Source organism: Nannospalax galili, unplaced genomic scaffold (assembly GCF_000622305.1).
Source record: "Nannospalax galili isolate Female #2095 unplaced genomic scaffold, S.galili_v1.0 scaffold229, whole genome shotgun sequence".
Lineage (NCBI taxonomy): Eukaryota > Metazoa > Chordata > Mammalia > Rodentia > Spalacidae > Nannospalax > Nannospalax galili.
Window position 1 is genome coordinate 485,767 of NW_008360328.1, and position 18,784 is coordinate 504,550.

The window sequence follows — 18,784 nt, forward strand, 5'->3', positions numbered from 1 at the left end:
ATTCCCGCCCCTTCCGTGTTTTGGTGCGCACGGGTTCCGTCAGACGCAGCAGCGACTATTGGCTGTCAGCGACTCAGGGGCGCTGATTGGCTGACGTTGACCGTCCCTCAAACGCCCTCTGGGTATATGGTGAGAGGTGGGTGGATAGCTGGAGTCTGGGAGACTGCGCTAGGTGAGTTAGGCCTTGCTCCTCCGCGCGGGTGGCGGCCGGGGGTGCTTTGGACGGGCTGCAGAGAGTTCTACCCGAGCTGCCGCGCCGAGCGTACTTGCCGCTTGGTCGCTGGGCTATGTCGAGCCGGCCCTCGTCCCGGCTCCGGCTTTCATTGTCGGGGCTGCAGTCGCGGGACTCCCCGGGCGCCACGCCTTACTCCTCCTGTTCTTGGAGGCGCGGCGCCCGGGGACTGCTCCCGCGGGTCTCGGGATTCTAGCTGTCCTATAAAGCTTGGCCCGGGCCTCACCGCCGTGGCGAGCCTCCCCTTGGCGCCAGCCCCGGGGGATTTCAGTCTGTGTGGGTCACCTCCGTCGGGCGCTTTGTTTTGATTGTGGTGTGCATACGTCAGAGCCTTTTCTGTGAGTCCTTAGTTGTTTAGGATATAGGTCAGCCTTTAAGACAGGGTCTTCCTGTAGCTCCAGCTGGCCTGGTACTCAATATATAGAACAGGCTGGCCTCGAACTCACAGAGATCCGCTTGCCTCTGCCTCCGAGTGCTGGGATTAAAGGAGTGCACTACCACGCCCGGCTTTTCTTTTTTGCCTTATATTTGAATACCACTCAGGGTTCGTTCGGTACTCAAAAGTACCATAAGCTCTCTTAACATTTATTTGTGGTTTCTTTGCTGATGATCCTGTGGGTTGTCCCTACCCCCGAATTAATGTTTTAGATCCTCTCACCCACAAAACAAGCCTGCTTCTAAAACCTTGTTGCGCCCTAGTGGTGTGTTAGGCTGATCTTTTTTTTATCTTTTTGAGACAGGGTCTCCTTGTAACCCCAGCTGGCCTAAACTCGGTATGTAGAACAGGCTGGCCTTGAACTCACAGAGATCCGCCTGCCTCTGCTTCCGGAGTGCTGGGATTAAAGGCCTGTGCTACTACATGGTATACACTGATCATTTATATGTCCACTGAGTATTTCTTAATTCAGTGAGCATAAATATTCCGTGCTACACGAGGAGCTGAGGTATACATTGACCCAAGTCATATACCTAATTAAAATGTTGAAGCTTTCTAATCAGGTCCATTGACTCCCCAGATGGCTATAATAATTTTGCAGGAATAAGACTTGAACTCAAGGCCTTGCACTTGGTAGACAAGCTTTCTGTCTGTGAGTTGTATCCCAACCAGTTGCTTTAATATTAATATTAGTAGTGTCCATTTTACACTTAAAAGAGTCTGGATCTGGTGGTACATGTCTTCAGTCTTAATCCCAGCACTTGGAGAGGCTGAGGCAGGAGTATCTCTGAGTTTGAGGCCAGCCAGTGTTACATTTGAGATCTTATCTCAAAAAAAGTGAGGAGGGGGCTAGAGAGGTGGGTCAACAGTTAAGATGCTACTCTTGCAGAGGACCTGGGTTTCAGTTCCCAGTACCCACTTTACAGCTAAGACCCATCCTTTACTCCAGTTCCAGGGATTTCCAGTACCCCCTTCTGGCCTCTACAGTCCTTGTATGCATGTAGTACACTTACATACATGTAGACAAAGCACTTGTACACATAAAAAAATTTGTTTAAGTGGGGAGTGGGGCTGGAGAGATGGCTCAGCAATAAGAGTGCTTTCTGCTCTGCTGGAGGACCCAAGTTCCATTCCCAGCAGCCATGTAAGTAACTTCAGTTCCAGGGACATTTGACCTCCGCCACCTGTACCCACTTGCACAGCTTCCCCCCTTCCAATGCATATACATAATTAAAAATAATCAAAATTGCTGGGCATAGTGGTACATGCCTTTAAGCACTGCAGAGGCAGAGGCAGGTAGATATCTGAGTTTGAGTCCTGTCTTGTCTACATAGCCAGTTCATTAAAAGTGCCTTCTGCTTTCAGAGGATCTGAATTTGGTTCTCAGCACCTACATCCCACACCAGGCAACTTACAATGACCTGTAACTGGCTCCAAGAACCTGACACCATCTTCAGCCAGGTGTGGTGGTGCATGCCTTTAATCCCAGCACTCTGGAGATAGAGAACAGTCTGGTCTACATAGGGAGTTCCAGGCCAACTGGGGCTACAGGGAGACCCTGTCTCAAAACAAACAAAAAAATCCACCCACTGCTCTTGCAGAGGACCCTGGCTCAGTTCCCAGCACCCACATAGTGCCTAACAACCATCCATAACTCCAATTTCTGGGGATCTGATGCCCTCTTGACTTTGACTTCTGTGGACATTGCATGCTTGTGATGATGCATTTAGACACATGGGCAAAACACTCCTACACATAAAAAAAAATTACGAGCTGGTTGAGGTAGTAGATACCTTTAATTCTAGTACTATGGAGGTAGAGGAGGGTGGATCTTTGTGAGCTTGAGGCCAGACTGGGTCTACAACTCACTATGTGAGTTGTAGACCCAGTCTCAAAAAACCAAATAATAAGCCAGGCGTGGTGGCACACGCCTTTAGTCCCAGCACTTGGGAGGCAGAGGCAGGCGGATCTTTGTGAGTTCGAGGCCAGCTTGGTCTACATAGTGAGTTCCAGGACAGCTGGGCTACAGAGAGACCCTGTCTCAAAAAGACCAAAAAAAACAAAAAAAATTAAAAATAAAAGTTTTAAAAAGAAAAAGGTTTAGAGAAGCTCAATTGTGTGCCCCAAATAATGATTCCTGGGCTTCTTTAAACATGCCAAGAGGGCCGGGTGGTGTATACTCAGTGGTAGAGCTCTTGCCTAGCATGTGTGAGGCCCTGGGTTTGGTTCTCAGCACTGAAAAACCAGATACTGCAAGACAATGGCTCACACCTGTAGTCCCAACACATAGGTGAGACAGGAGGATCTTCAGTTTGAGGCCAGCCTGGTCTGCATAATGAGATCCTGTCTCAAACAAACATTGCAAGAGCTTCCAGTTGATATCTGCCAGCCCTGCTGATAGAACGGAGTAGGGCACAAGCCAGGCCTTTTAGAAACCTACAGCCTAGGGCCTGGAAAGATGGCTCATTGGTTAAGAGCACTTGTTGCTCTATAGAAGACCTGGGTTCAGTTCTCAGCACCCACATCATGGCTCACAAGCACCTGTAACTCTAGTTCCAAGGGATCTGATGTCCTCTTTTGGCCTCCACAGGCACCAGGCACATGCAGGCAAAACTCGTACACGCACAAAAAAAGGAAAACAACAAAATAACTGCTTAATAAACTGTGTAGTAGGTATTCCATATACAGATATGTCTGCGTGGAGAGGGAGTGAAACAGGGAGATGTAGAAGGAAAATGACACCAAATTCCTTAGCTTTAAATTGTCTCCACTTCCTGGTTCTGTGACCTGTAAATTACTTGTCTAGGCCCATTTCCTCATCTGTAAAACTGGTTATAATAATAGCACCCACTTCAATAGGGTTGTTGTGCTAATGAACTTTTATACTTAAAAAAGAGAACAGTGTTATGTAGTAGAAACTTACTAGGCACAGCAAATTCACTGAGTAAGGAAACTTTTCTTTCAAGATAGGCTTTCACATAGCTCAGGCTGGTTCGAACTATGTAACTGAGACTGACCTTGAACACCTGATCCTCCTTCCTTCACCTCCAGAGTGCTGGGAATACAGGTGTGTGCCACTACTCCCAGCTGAGACGGGAAGCAAAGCATGTCACTGACACCTGGTTCAGTGGCTTGCCACTGTACTTGTTGCTTCATTTGACTTGGGGATAAAGAGGTATGTGGGGAGGTTGCTTAAGTTTCAGGTGATTCTAGATCACTGGTTAACCCATTGTTAGCCAGTGATCTTTCTGGATCTTATCCACCAGTCTGAGTTGGGTATGTGTTTCAAATATTTGTGTTCATTGCTATGTGAGAATAGTAGACTTAAGCCTGTACAGAAAGTCACTGTATGGTTTCTGCTTCAGAAGGGCTTATAGCCAGCCCAGTTAGGGAAATAAAAATAAAACTCTAAATGCATCTTTTTTTTTTTTTTTAATTTTCATTTTATGTGTATGCGTGTATTGCCTGCATGTAGGTAAGTAAGTGCACCTGTGTCATGCAGTGCCTGCAGAGGTCAGAAGAAGCTGTCAGATCCCTTGGGACTGGAGTTACGGACAGTTGTTAGCTTCCATGTGGGTGCTGGGATTTGAACCCGGGTCTTCTGCAAGAACAGTCAGTGTTCTTAACCACTGAGCCATCTCTCCAGCCCCTAAATGTATCTATTTTTATGCCCTAATCTTTTATTATATTTTTTATGTGTGTATAGTATATACATGTGGATATATGCAGGTCCACACAAGTGGAGGCCAGAGAACACATCTGTTGTCTTCCTCTATCACTCTCCACCTTATTTTTTGAGACAGGCTCTCTCCCTGAACCTGAAGCTCAGTTTTGGCTAGGCTGGCTGGCCAGTGAGCTCCAGAGAACTTCCAGTCTTCAGTCCCCAAAGCTGGAGTCATAAACACAGGTGGCAATGCCCAGCTTTTTACAGATACTAGGAATTTGAACTTGGGTCCCACAAAGACTACATGAGTGAGCATGAGTGGATAAAAGTAAGGTTGACCACATGGCAGCTAACAACTGTCCGTACCAGGGGATCCAACCACCTCTTCTGTCCTCCGCAGGCATTGGGCCACACGGGTGCATTTACATGCATACAGGCATAACATTCATGCACATAAAATAAAAACAATAAGCTGGGCGTGGTTGCTCACGCCTTTAATCCCAGCACTCAGGAGGCAGAGTCAGGTGGATCTCTGTGAGTTCAAGGCCAGCCTGGTCTACATAGTGAGTTCAAGGCCAGCCTGGTCTACATAGTGAGTTCTAGGACAGCTGGGGCTACAGAGAGACCCTGTCTCAAAAAGACCAAAAAAAATAAAAATAATAAATAAAATATTTTTTAAAAGTAGGGTTGAGAGTATGTCATCAACTGGCATCTGTAGAACCAAGGGGTGAAAGTAGTCTCTAATATTTGAGGTAATTTAGGAAAGCTTCCTGAAATGTGATCATAATGGGATATTTATGGAGCGTTTAGGATATATAAAGCTCTGGTAACCCTGGGAATAAGAAGTGAGTAAGTCCTGGTTGTGGCATGCGTTTAATCTCAGCACACAGGAGGCAGAAGCAGGTAGAACTCTGAATTTGAGGCCATCCTGGTCTGCATAGGGAGTTCCAGGCCAGCTGAGACTACATTGTGGGATCCTGTCTCAAAAAAAAAAAAAAAAAAGTAAGTGAAAAAAGTGAATAAACTCCCTGCCCTGAGCAACTGTTATTCTGGGGAGAGCAATGTTCATTTCATTAAAATAAGTGTATACCAATGCTATCCCAGGAACTGGGTTGTTTTTTTTTTTTATCTGTACCTGGGTAAATTAGGAAAGCAGTCACTAATGACCAGGGACATTGGGTTTGAAGGGTGAATAGAATTTGCTTAAGTAGAGAGTTTTAGGAGAAGTCATATATTCAGGGATAAAAATAGTTGAATCAGAAAGGAAGAGAGTATATGAATGGGCAAGAAAGTCAGAGAGCAGCATGGTGTGGGAAGAAGGGCATTGAATTGGAGCTAGGATACTCTAAGACCAGATGAGGGAAGGGTGGAAAGGGCTCACCTCCCAGCACTTGGGAGGCAGAGGCAATCAGATCTCTGAGTTCAAGGCCAGCCTGGTCTACATAGTGAGTTTCAGGCCTACTGGGGCTATAGGGAGATCCTGTCTCAAAAAAAAAAAATCTTATTGTGATGTAAGGGTAGGGGTGACAAACATGCCATGGTGGGGGCAGAGGCAGCTTTGTGGAGTATTTATTTTTATTTTATATGTATGTTAAGTCTGTATGTACATAAGTGCACCTATGTTGTGCAGTGCCCTCAGAGGACAGAAGAAGGTGTCTGATCCCCTAGACTGGACTTACGGGTGGTTGTTAGCAACCATGTGGGTGCTGGGATTCAAACCCGGGTTTTTTGCAAGAATGGCCAGTGCTCTTAACCTCAGAGCCATCTCCAGCCCTGAATCAGGCCTTTTAACATCTCCCAGAACTTTGCATGAACCTATAATTTTGTTTTTATTTTATTTTATTTTTTATGTGTATGAGTGTATTGCCTGCATGTATGTGAGTGCACCCGTGTTGTGCGATGCTGAGGAGGTCAGAAGAGGGCTTTGGATTCCCCTTGAACTAGAGTTAAGGATGGTTCGTAGCTGTCATGTGGGTGCTGGGAATCAAACCCGGATCCTCTGCAAGAGCAGTCAGTGCTCTTAACTTATGAGCCATCTTTCCAGCCCCTGTATTTGCTAGGTGCTTAAGAACACTTAGCACTTGGGGCTAGAGAGATGATTCAGTGGTTAAGAGCACTGGCTGCTCTTGAAGAAGACCCAGGTTCGATTCCGAGCACCCACATGGCGGCTAACAGCCGTCTATAACTCCAGTTCCAGGGGAATCCAACGCCCTCTTCTGACCTCGGGCATTGCATGACATGGGTGCTACTTACACACATGCAGGCAATACACTCATACACATAAAATAAAAATAATAATTAAAAAAAACAGTACTGTGTAGACACTGAAGGTATAGTATAAACAAGACAGATAGGGTTCTAACATTTAAACAGAATCTTCATTTTAACTGTTACAGGAGTGATAGGATCAACCATTGGGTAAGCTAGGCAAAGATGGATTGTATGGTGCTTTGATAGATTTAATGACGTGATTTAGTATGGAGCATAAAGCTTCTGGGTCATCTGTAGGCTGTATAGAATAAAAAGAAAAGAACTTTGGTCTCAACCTAACCTGACCTACCACTGTTGTGTGACTTTGGATAAGTAGTTTACCTCTTTCAATTTCAGGTCCTTGTCTGTAAATGAGGTTTAAAATGGTGCCTTCCTCATAGGGTAGTGTTGCCAGTACATGATACAAATAAAATGAGACTGGAGAGATAGTAATGTGCTTTCCATGTAAGCACAAGGAGGCCCTGAGTCTGATTGCTGGACCCCCATAAAAAGCCCAAGCTGGATGTGGTGCTACACACTGTTAATCCCAGCACTCAGGAGGCAGAGGCAGGCAGATCTCTAGTTTGAGGCCAGGTTGGCCTACATAGTGAGTTCCAGGCCAGCAGGGACTACAGGGAGATCCTGTCTCAAAGAAGCAAATAAATACACACACCTCAGAAGAACCAAGGTAGATTACCCCTGAGTTGCCAGGGATAAGGTTGGCCTCTGGCCTCCACACAGACACATACACACACAATGCTTAATATGGTGGGAACTGGTGATACAAACCTGTAGTCATAGCTACTTGGTAGACTGATGCAGGAGGATTTAAAGTTCAAGGTTACTGTAGGCTACAGAGTAAGTTGTTAGCCTGGGCAATTTAGGGAGAACCTGTCCCAAAATACTTAGTGTGTGTAAGGCTCTAGGTTTAATTTTCAGAACCAAAAATCCCCTAGACAAGAACAAAAATAACCTTAATATGATTCCTGAAAAAAAAAAATTGTATCTGCCATATAGTAAGTGAAATTCAGAGCAAAACATTTTGTTAGCCCCATTTTGGCCAAGGTCATATAGTTCGTAGGTGGTAGACAATAGAGTATGGGTATTTAACTCTGGTGCCTCTTTGAAGCTAAGTATTGTACTTCCCATGGGAGTATGCTCAGAACTGTCAAAGAGAAAAATGTTTTAAGTGTTTATCTCAGTGCTTGGCACATGATCAGTTGTATTCTCTCTTGTCAGGACAACAGACAAGCCCCAGAGTCTGAGAAATACTGATCCATCCTTACTGAAAAAAGCACCAGGTCACTGAGAAGCACTTGCTGATTGTCAGGAAGCTGCCTGTCCAGCTTTTGCCCCCGGTTGCACAATCTTACAGCTGTGGATTTCTTCTTCCTCTAAGGTAAAGGCCATGTCACCTCCTGGAAAAGTTCCTCGGAAGGAGAACCTGGGGCTCCAGTGTGAATGGGGGTCTTGCTCCTTTGTGTGTTCAGCCCTGGAGGAATTCTTCGAACATGTCACTGAGCACCTGCAGCAGCATATGCAGGGCTCCAGGGAGGACGAAGAGGAGGATGACCCACTTGGTAAGGGAACAGGACGTAGGAACAGAAAGAACTCAAGGTCCTTTCTAGGAAAAGAAAGCATCCTGGAAGAATGGAGGTTCATTTTCCTATTTTGTTTTCTTTGTTTATAAAAAACATTGTAGTTATTTGGGGCTGGAGAGATGGCTCACTGGTTAAGAGCATTGACTGCTCTTACAGACAACCCAGGTTCGATTCCCAGCACCCACATGGTGGCTAACAGTTTGTAACTCTAGTTCCAGGGGATCCGACACCCTCTTCTGAAATCTATGGGCATTGCATGACATGGGTGCACCTACCTACATGTAGGCAATACACTCATACAAAATTGTAGTTACTTATAGAGAATTTAGTCAGCACAATGTAAAGAATCTCTCCAGTCCAGTTTTTAATGCTGTTATAGTACCACATACCCCTACCCCCATAGTCCTTATCACTAGTTACAGTTTCATAGATGTGATTATTAATTACTTTTTTTCTCTGAAAGCATTGTGAGAATGAGGACGGGGGCTCCTAACTCCTTGTTATGTCACATGCCTGACACACAAATGAAAGTCATTAAATACTGTTATTTGCTGAATGAACTCCTGGTAACTTGGCCAGAGCCCCTGTTTAATGCCTGGAAAGTGAGCTGAGCCTTGGAAAGTATCAGACTCTTCCTTCTAAACTCCTTTCTGCAGTGGAAGAATTCTCCTGCCTGTGGCAGGAGTGTGGCTTTTGCTCTCTGGACAGTTCTGCTGACCTCATCCGCCATGTCTACTTCCACTGCTACCACACCAAGCTGAAACAGTGGGGGCTGCAAGCTCTGCAAAGCCAGGCTGACCTCAGTCCCTGCATCCTGGACTTCCAGAGCCGGAACATCATCCCTGACATCCCTGACCACTTCTTGTGTCTGTGGGAACATTGCGAGGTCAGCAGACAGTGCCAGGAGTAAGGGTGGAAGGAAGCTGGGGATATTGACTCAAGATACCTTGACCCTTTCTGGGGTACCTTATGTTTCTGAGACTTCTGCTATTCTGTGTAACTCCTTTCCTCAAACTTTCCCATTTCCACAAGTTAATTTGTGGGAGAGCCAAGACACTCCCCTTTGGATATGGGTAAGAGTCCTGCTACCCACTCTCAGTTCTTACCCCAAGTTGCCCTGGCACAGAGCTCCTTCGACAATCCTGAGTGGTTCTATCGGCACGTGGATGCACACAGCCTGTGCTGTGAATACCAAGCTGTCAGCAAGGACAACAATGTGGTGCTGTGTGGATGGAACGGTAAGGCCACCCATCCGCTCCGGCTTCTGAAACTCTGGGGTGTTAAGGGTCTGGAGGAGCCAGGGATGGGACCATTCCTTCAGGGCAAAGTTGGCTACTGGCTGAAGAGACTTGGGGCTACCAGAGCCAAGTTGGGGAAGGGGGCTTGGGGATGGAACCTAACCAGGTCTTCCTTCCTAGGCTGTACCTGTACCTTCAAGGACCGGTGTAAGCTTCGAGAGCATCTCCGCAGCCACACCCAGGAGAAGGTGGTAGCCTGTCCTACCTGTGGGGGCATGTTTGCCAACAACACCAAGTTCTTAGATCACATCCGTCGTCAGACTTCATTGGATCGTAAGCAGTTGGGAAGAAGGGGGCCAGTGTGGGCTGTCCTGCCTGAAATGAGGTTGGGGATGTGTTCCCAGGGGAGGTGGCTTGCTGAAGAGATCTGTACCTTGGCTCCCTTCTGCTTTTGGCCTCAGGCACAACTTAGACTTCTCACAGACATTGTTCAGCACTTACTGAGTGCAGTATCAGTTATCTCAGGGAATCTTCACAACAGCCCCATGAGGTAGGCTTCTTATTCCCCTTTTTACAGATGAGGAAACTGAGGCTCAGAGAGGTTAAATCACTTACCTGAGATCATACAGCTAGTAAGTGGTAAAGCTGGGCTTCTAACTCAGGTTCTGGACCTCAAATCTCAATCCATAGCTTCCTAAGCTTCCCTTTGCTCCTTGGGTGGTTCCCTCTTATCTGGGATGGTTCCCCTCTCCTCTCTGTTCCCCACTGTTGTCATCAGTCCCCTTTGTTCTGCTCGCTCCACCCCAGAGCAGCGTTTCCAGTGCTCTCACTGTTCCAAGAGATTTGCCACAGAGCGACTGTTGCGGGACCACATGCGTAACCATGGTGAGTAGCCTGCACCCAAGTCTTCCTGCCCTCTCCTTAAGGTCCTGTGAGTCCTCAGATCATAGTCTCTTCTCTGCTCCTCAGTGAATCACTATAAATGTCCTTTGTGTGACATGACCTGCCCACTGCCTTCCTCCCTCCGCAACCACATGCGATTTCGACACAGTGAGGACCGGCCCTTTAAATGTGACTGTTGTGACTACAGGTAAGGGGATCCAGGGGCCAGAAAACAGAGCTCATGTTCCAGGATTCCCCATGCCCTCCAATCCCTCCTGACTTCTTCTGGCAGTTGCAAGAATCTGATTGATCTCCGGAAGCACCTGGACACTCATAGCAAGGAGTCCGCCTACAGATGTGAATTTGAGAACTGCAGCTTCAGTGCTCGGTCACTCAGCTCTATCAAGTCCCATCACCGAAAAGTACATGAAGTAAGTGTGGCTGGTGGTGGGGAAAGGCTAGTGGGTGTAGGTGAAGAGCTGACATCATTTTTTCCTTCCCTCCTCATCAGGGAGACTCCGAGCCAAGGTACAAATGTCATGTGTGTGACAAATGCTTCACCCGTGGCAACAACCTCACCGTGCACCTTCGAAAGAAGCACCAGTTCAAGTGGCCCTCAGGACACCCCCGTTTTCGGTATGTCTCAGTCCTCCCCACAGGTTTCTTTCCATCTTTGTTTTTATTATCATGTGAGTGTGTGCATGCCACAGTGCTCATGTAGAGGACAAAACACAACTTTGGAGTTGGTTCTCTCCACCTTTATGTGGGTTCTTAGTATCAAACTCAGGTCATCAGACTTACATGTACCCCTGAACCATCACACCAGCTCAACACATACTTTTTTTTTCAGGTCTTTTTGAGACAGGGTCTCCCTGTAGCCCCAGTTGTCCTGGAACTCACTGTGTAGACCAGGCTGGCCTTGAACTCACAGAGACCCCCCTGCCTCTGCCGCCCAAGTGCTGGGATTAAAGGCCTGTGCTACCATGCCCTGCTATTCTTTTTTTTTTTTTTATGTGTTTGAGTGTATTGTCTGCATGTATGTGAGTACTCCCGTGTCTACAATGCCTCGGAAGTCAGAAGAGGGCGTCAGATTCCCCTGGAACTGGAGTTAAGATCAGTTCGTAGACACTATGTGGGTGCTGGGAATCGAACCTGGGTCCTCTGCAAGAGCAGTCAGTGCTCCTTAACCGCTGAGCCATCACTCCAGCCCCTCGACACATTCTTTTAATGAGGAAAAAGAAGACCTGGAATTTTATGGTATATTGATGATTACTCTCTATGTTTAGGCTCAACCTTAAAAAAAAAAACTAGATGGAGGGACTGGAGAGATGGCTCAGTGGTTAGGAGCACTGAATTCAGTGATGACTAACAACAATCCATAGCTCCAGTTCCAGGGGATCTGACGCCCCCTTCTGGCCTCTGTGGGCATTGCATGACATGTGTTCACTTATATATATGCAGGCAAAACACTCATACACAAAATATAAATAAATTTTTAAAAATTAAAACATAAAGTTGGACATGTAGCACATGCCTTTAATCCCAGCACTTGAAAACAGGTGAATTTCTGTGAGATCAGCTACATAGCAAGTTCCAAGCCAGCTGGGGCTGCAGGGAGACCCTGTCTCAGAAAAACAAACCAAAAAAATAGTAGCAGGGGGACTGAAGAGATGGCTCAGCATTAAGAACACTGGCTGGTCTTGCAAGGACCTGGGTTTAGTTTCTAGCACCCTCATGGCAGCTCACAACCCATTGTAACTCCTGTTCCAGGGGATCTAACACCCTCTTCTGGTCTCCACAGGCATTGAATGGCACAGGTTTATACATTCAGGCAAAATAATCATACACATAAATTTTTTTTTTTTTTTTTTTTTTTTTTTGGTTTTTTTGAGACAAGGTCTCTGAGTAGCCCCAGCTGGCCTAATATGTAGACCAGGCTGGCCTCGAACTCACAGAGATCCCTGTGCCTCTGCCTCTGAGTGCTAGGATCAAAAAGGCATGTGCCACCATGTTTACAATACACATAAAATTAAGATAAATGTTTTTTTTCTTCTTTTTTTTTTTTTGAGACAGGGTCTCCCTGTAGCCCCAGCTGGCCTGGAACTCCCTATGTAGACCAGGCTGGCCTCGAACTGACAGAGATCTGCCTGCCTCTATCTCCCAAGGTTTTTAGCCTGTGCCACCATACCTGGCTATAAAAATTTTTGCAGTAGGGCAAAAATTGTTGTGATTTTTCTAATACAGAGCACAGTGCCAGACCCAACAAGTAGGGCCAAAAGTCCTGAAATCAGAGCTAGAATTGCAGCCTAGGGGTCTTGACCCTCAGCTCCTTGGCCTTCTCATAAACTTTGGATACTCTGCTTATCTACATGGACAGTCTCTACCCTGGCTTGGACTTCTGCATAAGTTTTTCTGTTTTGAATAATGCTCCTTCCCTCCGACCCTTTCTTCTACATACTGCCCATCACTTAGAATCCCAGGCTTCTTGCAGCCTTCATACTTGTATCCTACTCCCCTGTCTCCAGGCCATTCCTGCATCCTCTGCTGGTGTGCTGTATTCTCTTCCAGGTACAAGGAGCACGAAGATGGCTACATGCGGCTGCAGCTAGTTCGCTATGAAAGTGTGGAGCTGACACAGCAGCTGCTGCAGCAGCTCCAAGAAGGATCAGACCCAGGAGTGACACTGAATGAAAGCAGCCTGCAGGGCATTGTTCTAGAAACAGTGCTAGGGGAGCCAAGACCTGAGGAAGAGGCCAGAGAGGAAGATAGGAGTGGTGAGGGGACAGCTTTCTCAGCTTCTCAGGACAACCCCAGTTCTCTCATCCATGTGCTAAATCAGACCAACACCCAAGGCCAGCGAGAGCTTGTCTACTATGTGCTGTCTGAAGCCCCAGGAGAGCCCCCGCCAGCCCCTGAACCACCCTCAGGAGATGTCGTGGAAAAGCCTCAAGGGATACCTGAGGAGCCAGTGGTCCAGATGGTGTGAAGGCTGCAGAGCCAGACCATTTCTACTCCAGACCTTGCAGTTTGAGCCAGGCAGGTAGCAGTGCCCCTAGTGGGCAGCCCTTGGCATGGATGCCTTTAGGAGTGGTGCTGAGAACATTGTGCTCCCTTCTGGCCCAGGATGGCATCATTCTGAGGACTTCCCTTTTTTGCCATACTGCTCTTTGTGGACCACCTGAGGAGTTGGATTCTTTAAGGCGATCCTGGATGTATGTACTCATTAGAAGAGGTGTTGTCAACAGCTTAAGCATAACCCCCTTGGCATGCTAGACAAGTGAATAAATCTTTAGTCCACATCCATTCTCATCTCTAGGGGTCCATAGGCCCAGGGATGATGAATGGCTGTTCCTTACAAAGACCCCTTCCTCACTATGAGTTAAGCATTGAGAACCAGGTAGCCATTTCTCTTAAGGTTTCCTCCTATATCCCAGGGACATTGTGGTTATCTTCAGGGACAGGAGTGGAGGCACTCTGTGTGTGTGTGTGTATGTATGTGTGTGTGTGTGTTTGGCAATAAAAGAATTACTTGGACTGACTTACTTCCTAAGTGTGGTCTCAGTTTAACTAGATAACAGGGAGAAGAGCTACCCAGAAGAGTTGAATGACTAGGCTTTCCTTTAGTGACCTGGATGGTTTATTTAACTGTCAACATTCCCCTTTGCTAGAATTTGTCTGTTTCTTTAGAGCATCTGTTACCTCTGTGAAGGGAGGCCTCAGGCAGTTGACCATGAGTGAACATGACCATTGTTACAGAATGAACTTGTGAAATGGGGCTTACCCAGGAAGGTAGAGCAGCTAGCCAGGGCTGTGCCCAATTAGGACTCTAATTGGAACCCTGTGCCTTTAGGGTGGGTGCAATTGTGGAACTGCAAAGGAAGCTGGGGATGGAGGATTAATTGGAGGTCACCCAGTTAATGCCAGGTACACAAGGTGGCCAGGAATGAAGTTAGAAAAATGTGTGTTTATACATTTTCCTGGAGAGTGATCTAATTTTCATTGTATTTTTATTTTATGTATATGAGGCGTATGAGTGTATTGCTTGCATGTAGGTAGGTGTACTTGTGTAGGTAGGTGTACTCGTGTTGTGCAGTGCCTGCAGAAGTCAGAAGAGGGTATGGATCCCCTGTACATACATTTTTTTTTTTTTTTTTTTGGTCTTTGAGACAGGGTCTCCCAGTAGCCCTAGCTGGGCTGGAACTCACTTTGTAGACCAGGCTGGCCTTGAACTCACAGAGATCCACCTGCCTCTGCCTCTTGAGTGCTGGGATTAAAGGCGTGTGCCACCTTTAATCAAACCCAGGTCCTTTAGGAAAGCAGCCAGTGCTCTTAACTGCTGAGCCATCTTTTTAGCCCCTCCATTGAATTCTTAAAGAGGTTGAATTCGTCAAAATAAGAACTATTCTTGGGGGCTGGAGAGATGGCGCATCGGTTAAGAACACTGACAGTTCTTACAGAAGTCCCAGGTTTGAATCCCAGCACCCACATGGCAGCTAACAACTGTCCGTAACTCCAGTTCCAGGGGATCCAACAGTCTCTTCTGTCCTCCTTGGGCATTGCATGACACTGGTGCATTTACTTAGATGCAGGCAATACATGCATACACATAAAATAAAAAATAAAAACTTTAAAACAAAATTGGTGAATACAGTATATGTATGAGTACGTGTTTGTGTCTGGTTACATGGGCTGTGATGTATGCACATGTAGAGGCCAGAGGTTGCTGTCAGTTAAAATATATATATTTTGTTTTTTTTAAGTCAGGATCTCCCTGCAGCCCCAGCTGGCCTGGAACTCTCAGTGTAGACGAGGCTGACCTTGAACTCACAGAGATCCTCCTGCCTCTGCCACCTGAGTGCTAGAATTAAAGGCATGTGCCACCATGCCCTTATTTTTGAGATAGTTTCAATGAGCCCAGAGCTCACCACTTGGCTAGATTGATTGGCCAGTGAGTTTTTGGAATCTACCTGTTCCACCCCTGCCTAAGGTTACTGATATGCCACCATATCCAGCTTTTATGTGAGTGCTAGAGACCTGATCTTGAGACCCTTATGCTTATGTTGCGAGCACTTACTGGGCCATCTATTAGCCCCAAAGAACCTTTTTTCTTGGGGCGGGGTGGATGGGCTCTTTTTGAGACAGTGTCTCCCTGTAGCCCCAGCTGTCCTGGAACTCACTATGTAGACCAGGCTGGCCTTGAACTCAGAGATCCGCCTGCCCCTGCCTCCCAAGTGCTGGGACTAAAGGCATGTGCCACCACTCCTGGCTTTTTTTTTTTTTTTTAATTTTATGTGTATGAGTGTATTGCCTGCATGTATGTGGGTGCACCCATGTTGTGCAATGCTGTGGAGGTCAGAAGAGGGCTTCAGATTCCCCTGGACCTGGAGTCAAGGATGGTTCATAGCTGCCATGTGGGTGCTAGGAATTGAACCCAGGTCCTCTGCAAGAGCAGTCAGTGCTCTTAACCACTGAGCCATCTCTCTAGCTCCCAGAACCATTTTTGGGCCTCTCCAGCCACCCTTCAGCTTAGTGCTCCTTTCTTGTCTGCCAGTATTGACAGATTCTGAGGAGTCTTAGAGACAGGTGCCACCAAAGGATATCTGAACCCTTTAAAAGGGTCTAATTTAGAGATGGGAATGTGGCTCAGTAGTAGAGCACTTGCCTAGATGATACAAGACACTGGGTTTCATTCCCTGTATTGCAAAAAAGAAAAAAAAAGGATGAAGGCTAGGTTTTTTCCTTTTCAATATTTGATTTTTGGGATAAGGCCTCATTATGTAACCCTCAGGGCCTCAAATTTGTCCTGATCCATCCTGCCTCTGCTTCCCAAGTGCTGGGATTACAGATGTGAACCACCATACCCAGCTCCTGATTTCTTACTGCTAAACTGTGCCTAGAAAAGAAAAACATCTCTATTCTATTAACCTTCTTTTCTTACTGTAGCTTAGGCAGATGTGTTAAGAATACAAGATAAAAGCCAGTTGTGGTGGCGTACACCTTTAATCCCAGCACTTGGGAGGCAGAGGCAGGCGGATCTCTATGAGTTCAAGGGCACTGGGGCTACAGGGAGACCCTGTCTCAGAAAGACCAAAAATAAATAAAAATTCAGGACCTGTCTTGGAGGGACTTGGAGTGTAGAAACAGGGCAGGAGTAGGTAAGCAGGGGACTGGAGAGGGCTCAGTAGTTAAGAGTACTGGTTGCTCTTGCAGAGGACCCAGGTTCAGTTCCAGCACCCACAATACTGCTAACAGATGTCAGTATCTCCAATTCCCAGGGAATTTGATGCTGCCTTTGGACTTCTGTGGGCATTACATTAATGCACATGGTATACTTACATACATGCAGGCAAAACACATTTAAAAAGAAAAAGATTAGTTAAGGTAGAATGAGAGAAGGCCTAAAGTCAGAACCAAAGCTTGGAGTAGAACTCAATAGTAGAGAACCGTTAAGCATGCAAGATGGTGGTGATGATTGAATTAGTGTTACCTAAGGCTTCATGCAGGAAGAGCCTTCCTCACAACCAAATGAAGGCATCCCTGAGAACATTACAGTGCCTCGTTTTTCATATACATGTGTAATTTGAATAGAAAATATTAGACCATGACTTACACAGTGTTAAGACACTCATTCTTTAAAGGATGTGGTGAGCAAGTTAGGAATTAGTGCTTCTTCCTCTTGCATGATGCAAATACACAACCTCAGAAGGGCACAGAAGCACCAAAAGCTTATAAAAGAAGTGTTTTCTCCAGCAAGAAAGAGGGATGGTCATGGGGAACAATTTTTTGTTCTTGAACAGGGTTTCATTGTAACCCAGGCTGGTCTGGAAATTGACTATGCCTCAGCCTCCCAAGTGTGGAATCACAGGCATGAGCCACTACACCTGGCTGGAAATGAATTCTTTCATTTCTGTAAGATGGTGTTAATACAGGTACTCGATGGTAAATGAATGGGTGCTTTTTTAAAATTTTTTGGTCTTTTTTTTTGAGACAGGGTCTCCCTGTAGCCCCAGCGGTCCCAGAACTCACTGTGTAGACCAGGCTGACCTTGAACTCAGAGATCCATCTGCCTCTGCCTCCCAAGTGCTGGGATTAAAGGCATGCACTACCACGCCCAGCCATGAGTGGGTGCATTTTGCTTGATATTGGGAGTGAGTATAATCATTTCCTGTACAGTGGCAGAGGGAGTTAGGCTGAGAGGAGGTGGGAAGGTCAAGAAGGCCTTCCCATGCAATGCTAAGTAAGCTTGTATTTTTTTTTTAATTAAAAATTTTTATTTTAGTTTTTTGAATTTTTTTTTTTTCAGAGCTGAGGACCGAACCCAGGGCCTTGCGCTTGTTAGGCAAGCGCTCTACCACTGAGCTAAATCCCCAACCCCCTAGTTTTTTGATTTTTAAAAAAAATTTTTATGTGTATTGTCTGCACGTATATAAGTGCACCATGTGTGTGCAATGCCCACAAAGGCCAAAAGAGGTTGTTGGATCCCTTGGAACTGGAGTTGGAGGTGGTGGTTAACCACCATGTAAATACTAAGAACTGAGCCCAGGTCCTCTGCAAGATCAGCTAGTGCTCTTAACTGCTGAACCATCTCTCCAGCCCCTTAGCTTGAATTCTTGATCAGGGAAGCAATATAGAGGAACAAGTAGGTAGATGAGCTTGAGGCTAATTCCCTAAGAGACTGATAATTTAGTTGTAGACCAAGAGGAGGACAACAGGATTTAGTACAAGAGAAGAGATATATGATGATAGTAAGATTTGGGGCGGGGAGGATATCAAAGAAAAGTAAAAACTTGGAAAGGAGTGGAGATACTGAAAGGAGTGGAGATACCTTCTTGAGTAGAAAGATAGGAGCAAGTGTGGATTTCTACTTGTAAATCTATTTGGTTTCTGTTTTCATGTTTGAAACAGTCTCATGTATTCCAAGCTCACTTCATACTCATGTAGTAGGAGATGACCTTGAACTTCTAGTTCTCCCTCCAGAGTCCTGAGACTGCAGGTGTGTGCCCCCATGACCAATTTACATGGTACTGGGATTTGTGCATGTTAGGCAAGCACTACCAACTGAACTACACTCCAGCCTTTATGATAAAGTAGAAATTAAAGTTCATCAAAGAGTAATCTGTGGGGACTCAGGTTTGCTTTGCTTAGCGGGGGGCCTGCTGGCTTCGGGGCAGAGGGTCTGATCGGCGACAGAGTCAAACTCTGGGACCTGTGTCTTCCCAACAGGACGATTTATTTTAGAATTTATATGGTTTTTATACATCCCAAGGAACTAGCCGTCATGTGGGATATGACAGTCACATACAAAGATTTAGGGTACAAAGAAACAGGACATTTAGTCTGTTAGTTGGGGCCAGAAGAATGCTTAAATTTTACTCAAGGTTACCAGTACCTGCCAGTAATTTATTGGCCACAGTGTTTTTTTTTTCCCCCTAAGTTCCCCTTCATCACAAATCATGACCATGGCACCAGAAGCCCTCCTGG

The 18,784-nt window shown here is 46.1% G+C and overlaps 1 protein-coding gene across 3 annotated transcripts; it reads left to right on the top strand.

Moving 5' to 3' along the window:
* The first annotated feature begins 105 nt into the window (after positions 1–105).
* On the top strand, positions 106–14,411 carry Hinfp (histone H4 transcription factor). 3 transcript variants are annotated; one of them, XM_017796345.2, is made up of 11 exons: positions 133–172; positions 7,822–7,883; positions 7,982–8,162; positions 8,840–9,069; positions 9,310–9,421; positions 9,602–9,754; positions 10,229–10,306; positions 10,391–10,511; positions 10,596–10,734; positions 10,815–10,939; positions 12,872–14,411. In XM_017796345.2, exons 3-11 carry the CDS (start codon positions 7,991–7,993, stop codon positions 13,287–13,289), a joined length of 1,548 nt encoding a protein of 515 aa, XP_017651834.1. In that variant the 5' UTR covers positions 133–172; positions 7,822–7,883; positions 7,982–7,990; the 3' UTR covers positions 13,290–14,411. The 3 variants fall into 3 exon arrangements, with proteins under 3 accessions (XP_008824195.1, XP_017651834.1, XP_029415991.1); XM_008825973.3 differs by lacking the exon at positions 7,822–7,883 and having other exon boundaries at positions 106–172; XM_029560131.1 differs by lacking the exons at positions 133–172; positions 7,822–7,883; positions 7,982–8,162; positions 8,840–9,069; positions 9,310–9,421 and adding an exon at positions 9,999–10,053 and having other exon boundaries at positions 9,688–9,754.
* Positions 14,412–18,784: the final 4,373 nt, after the last annotated feature.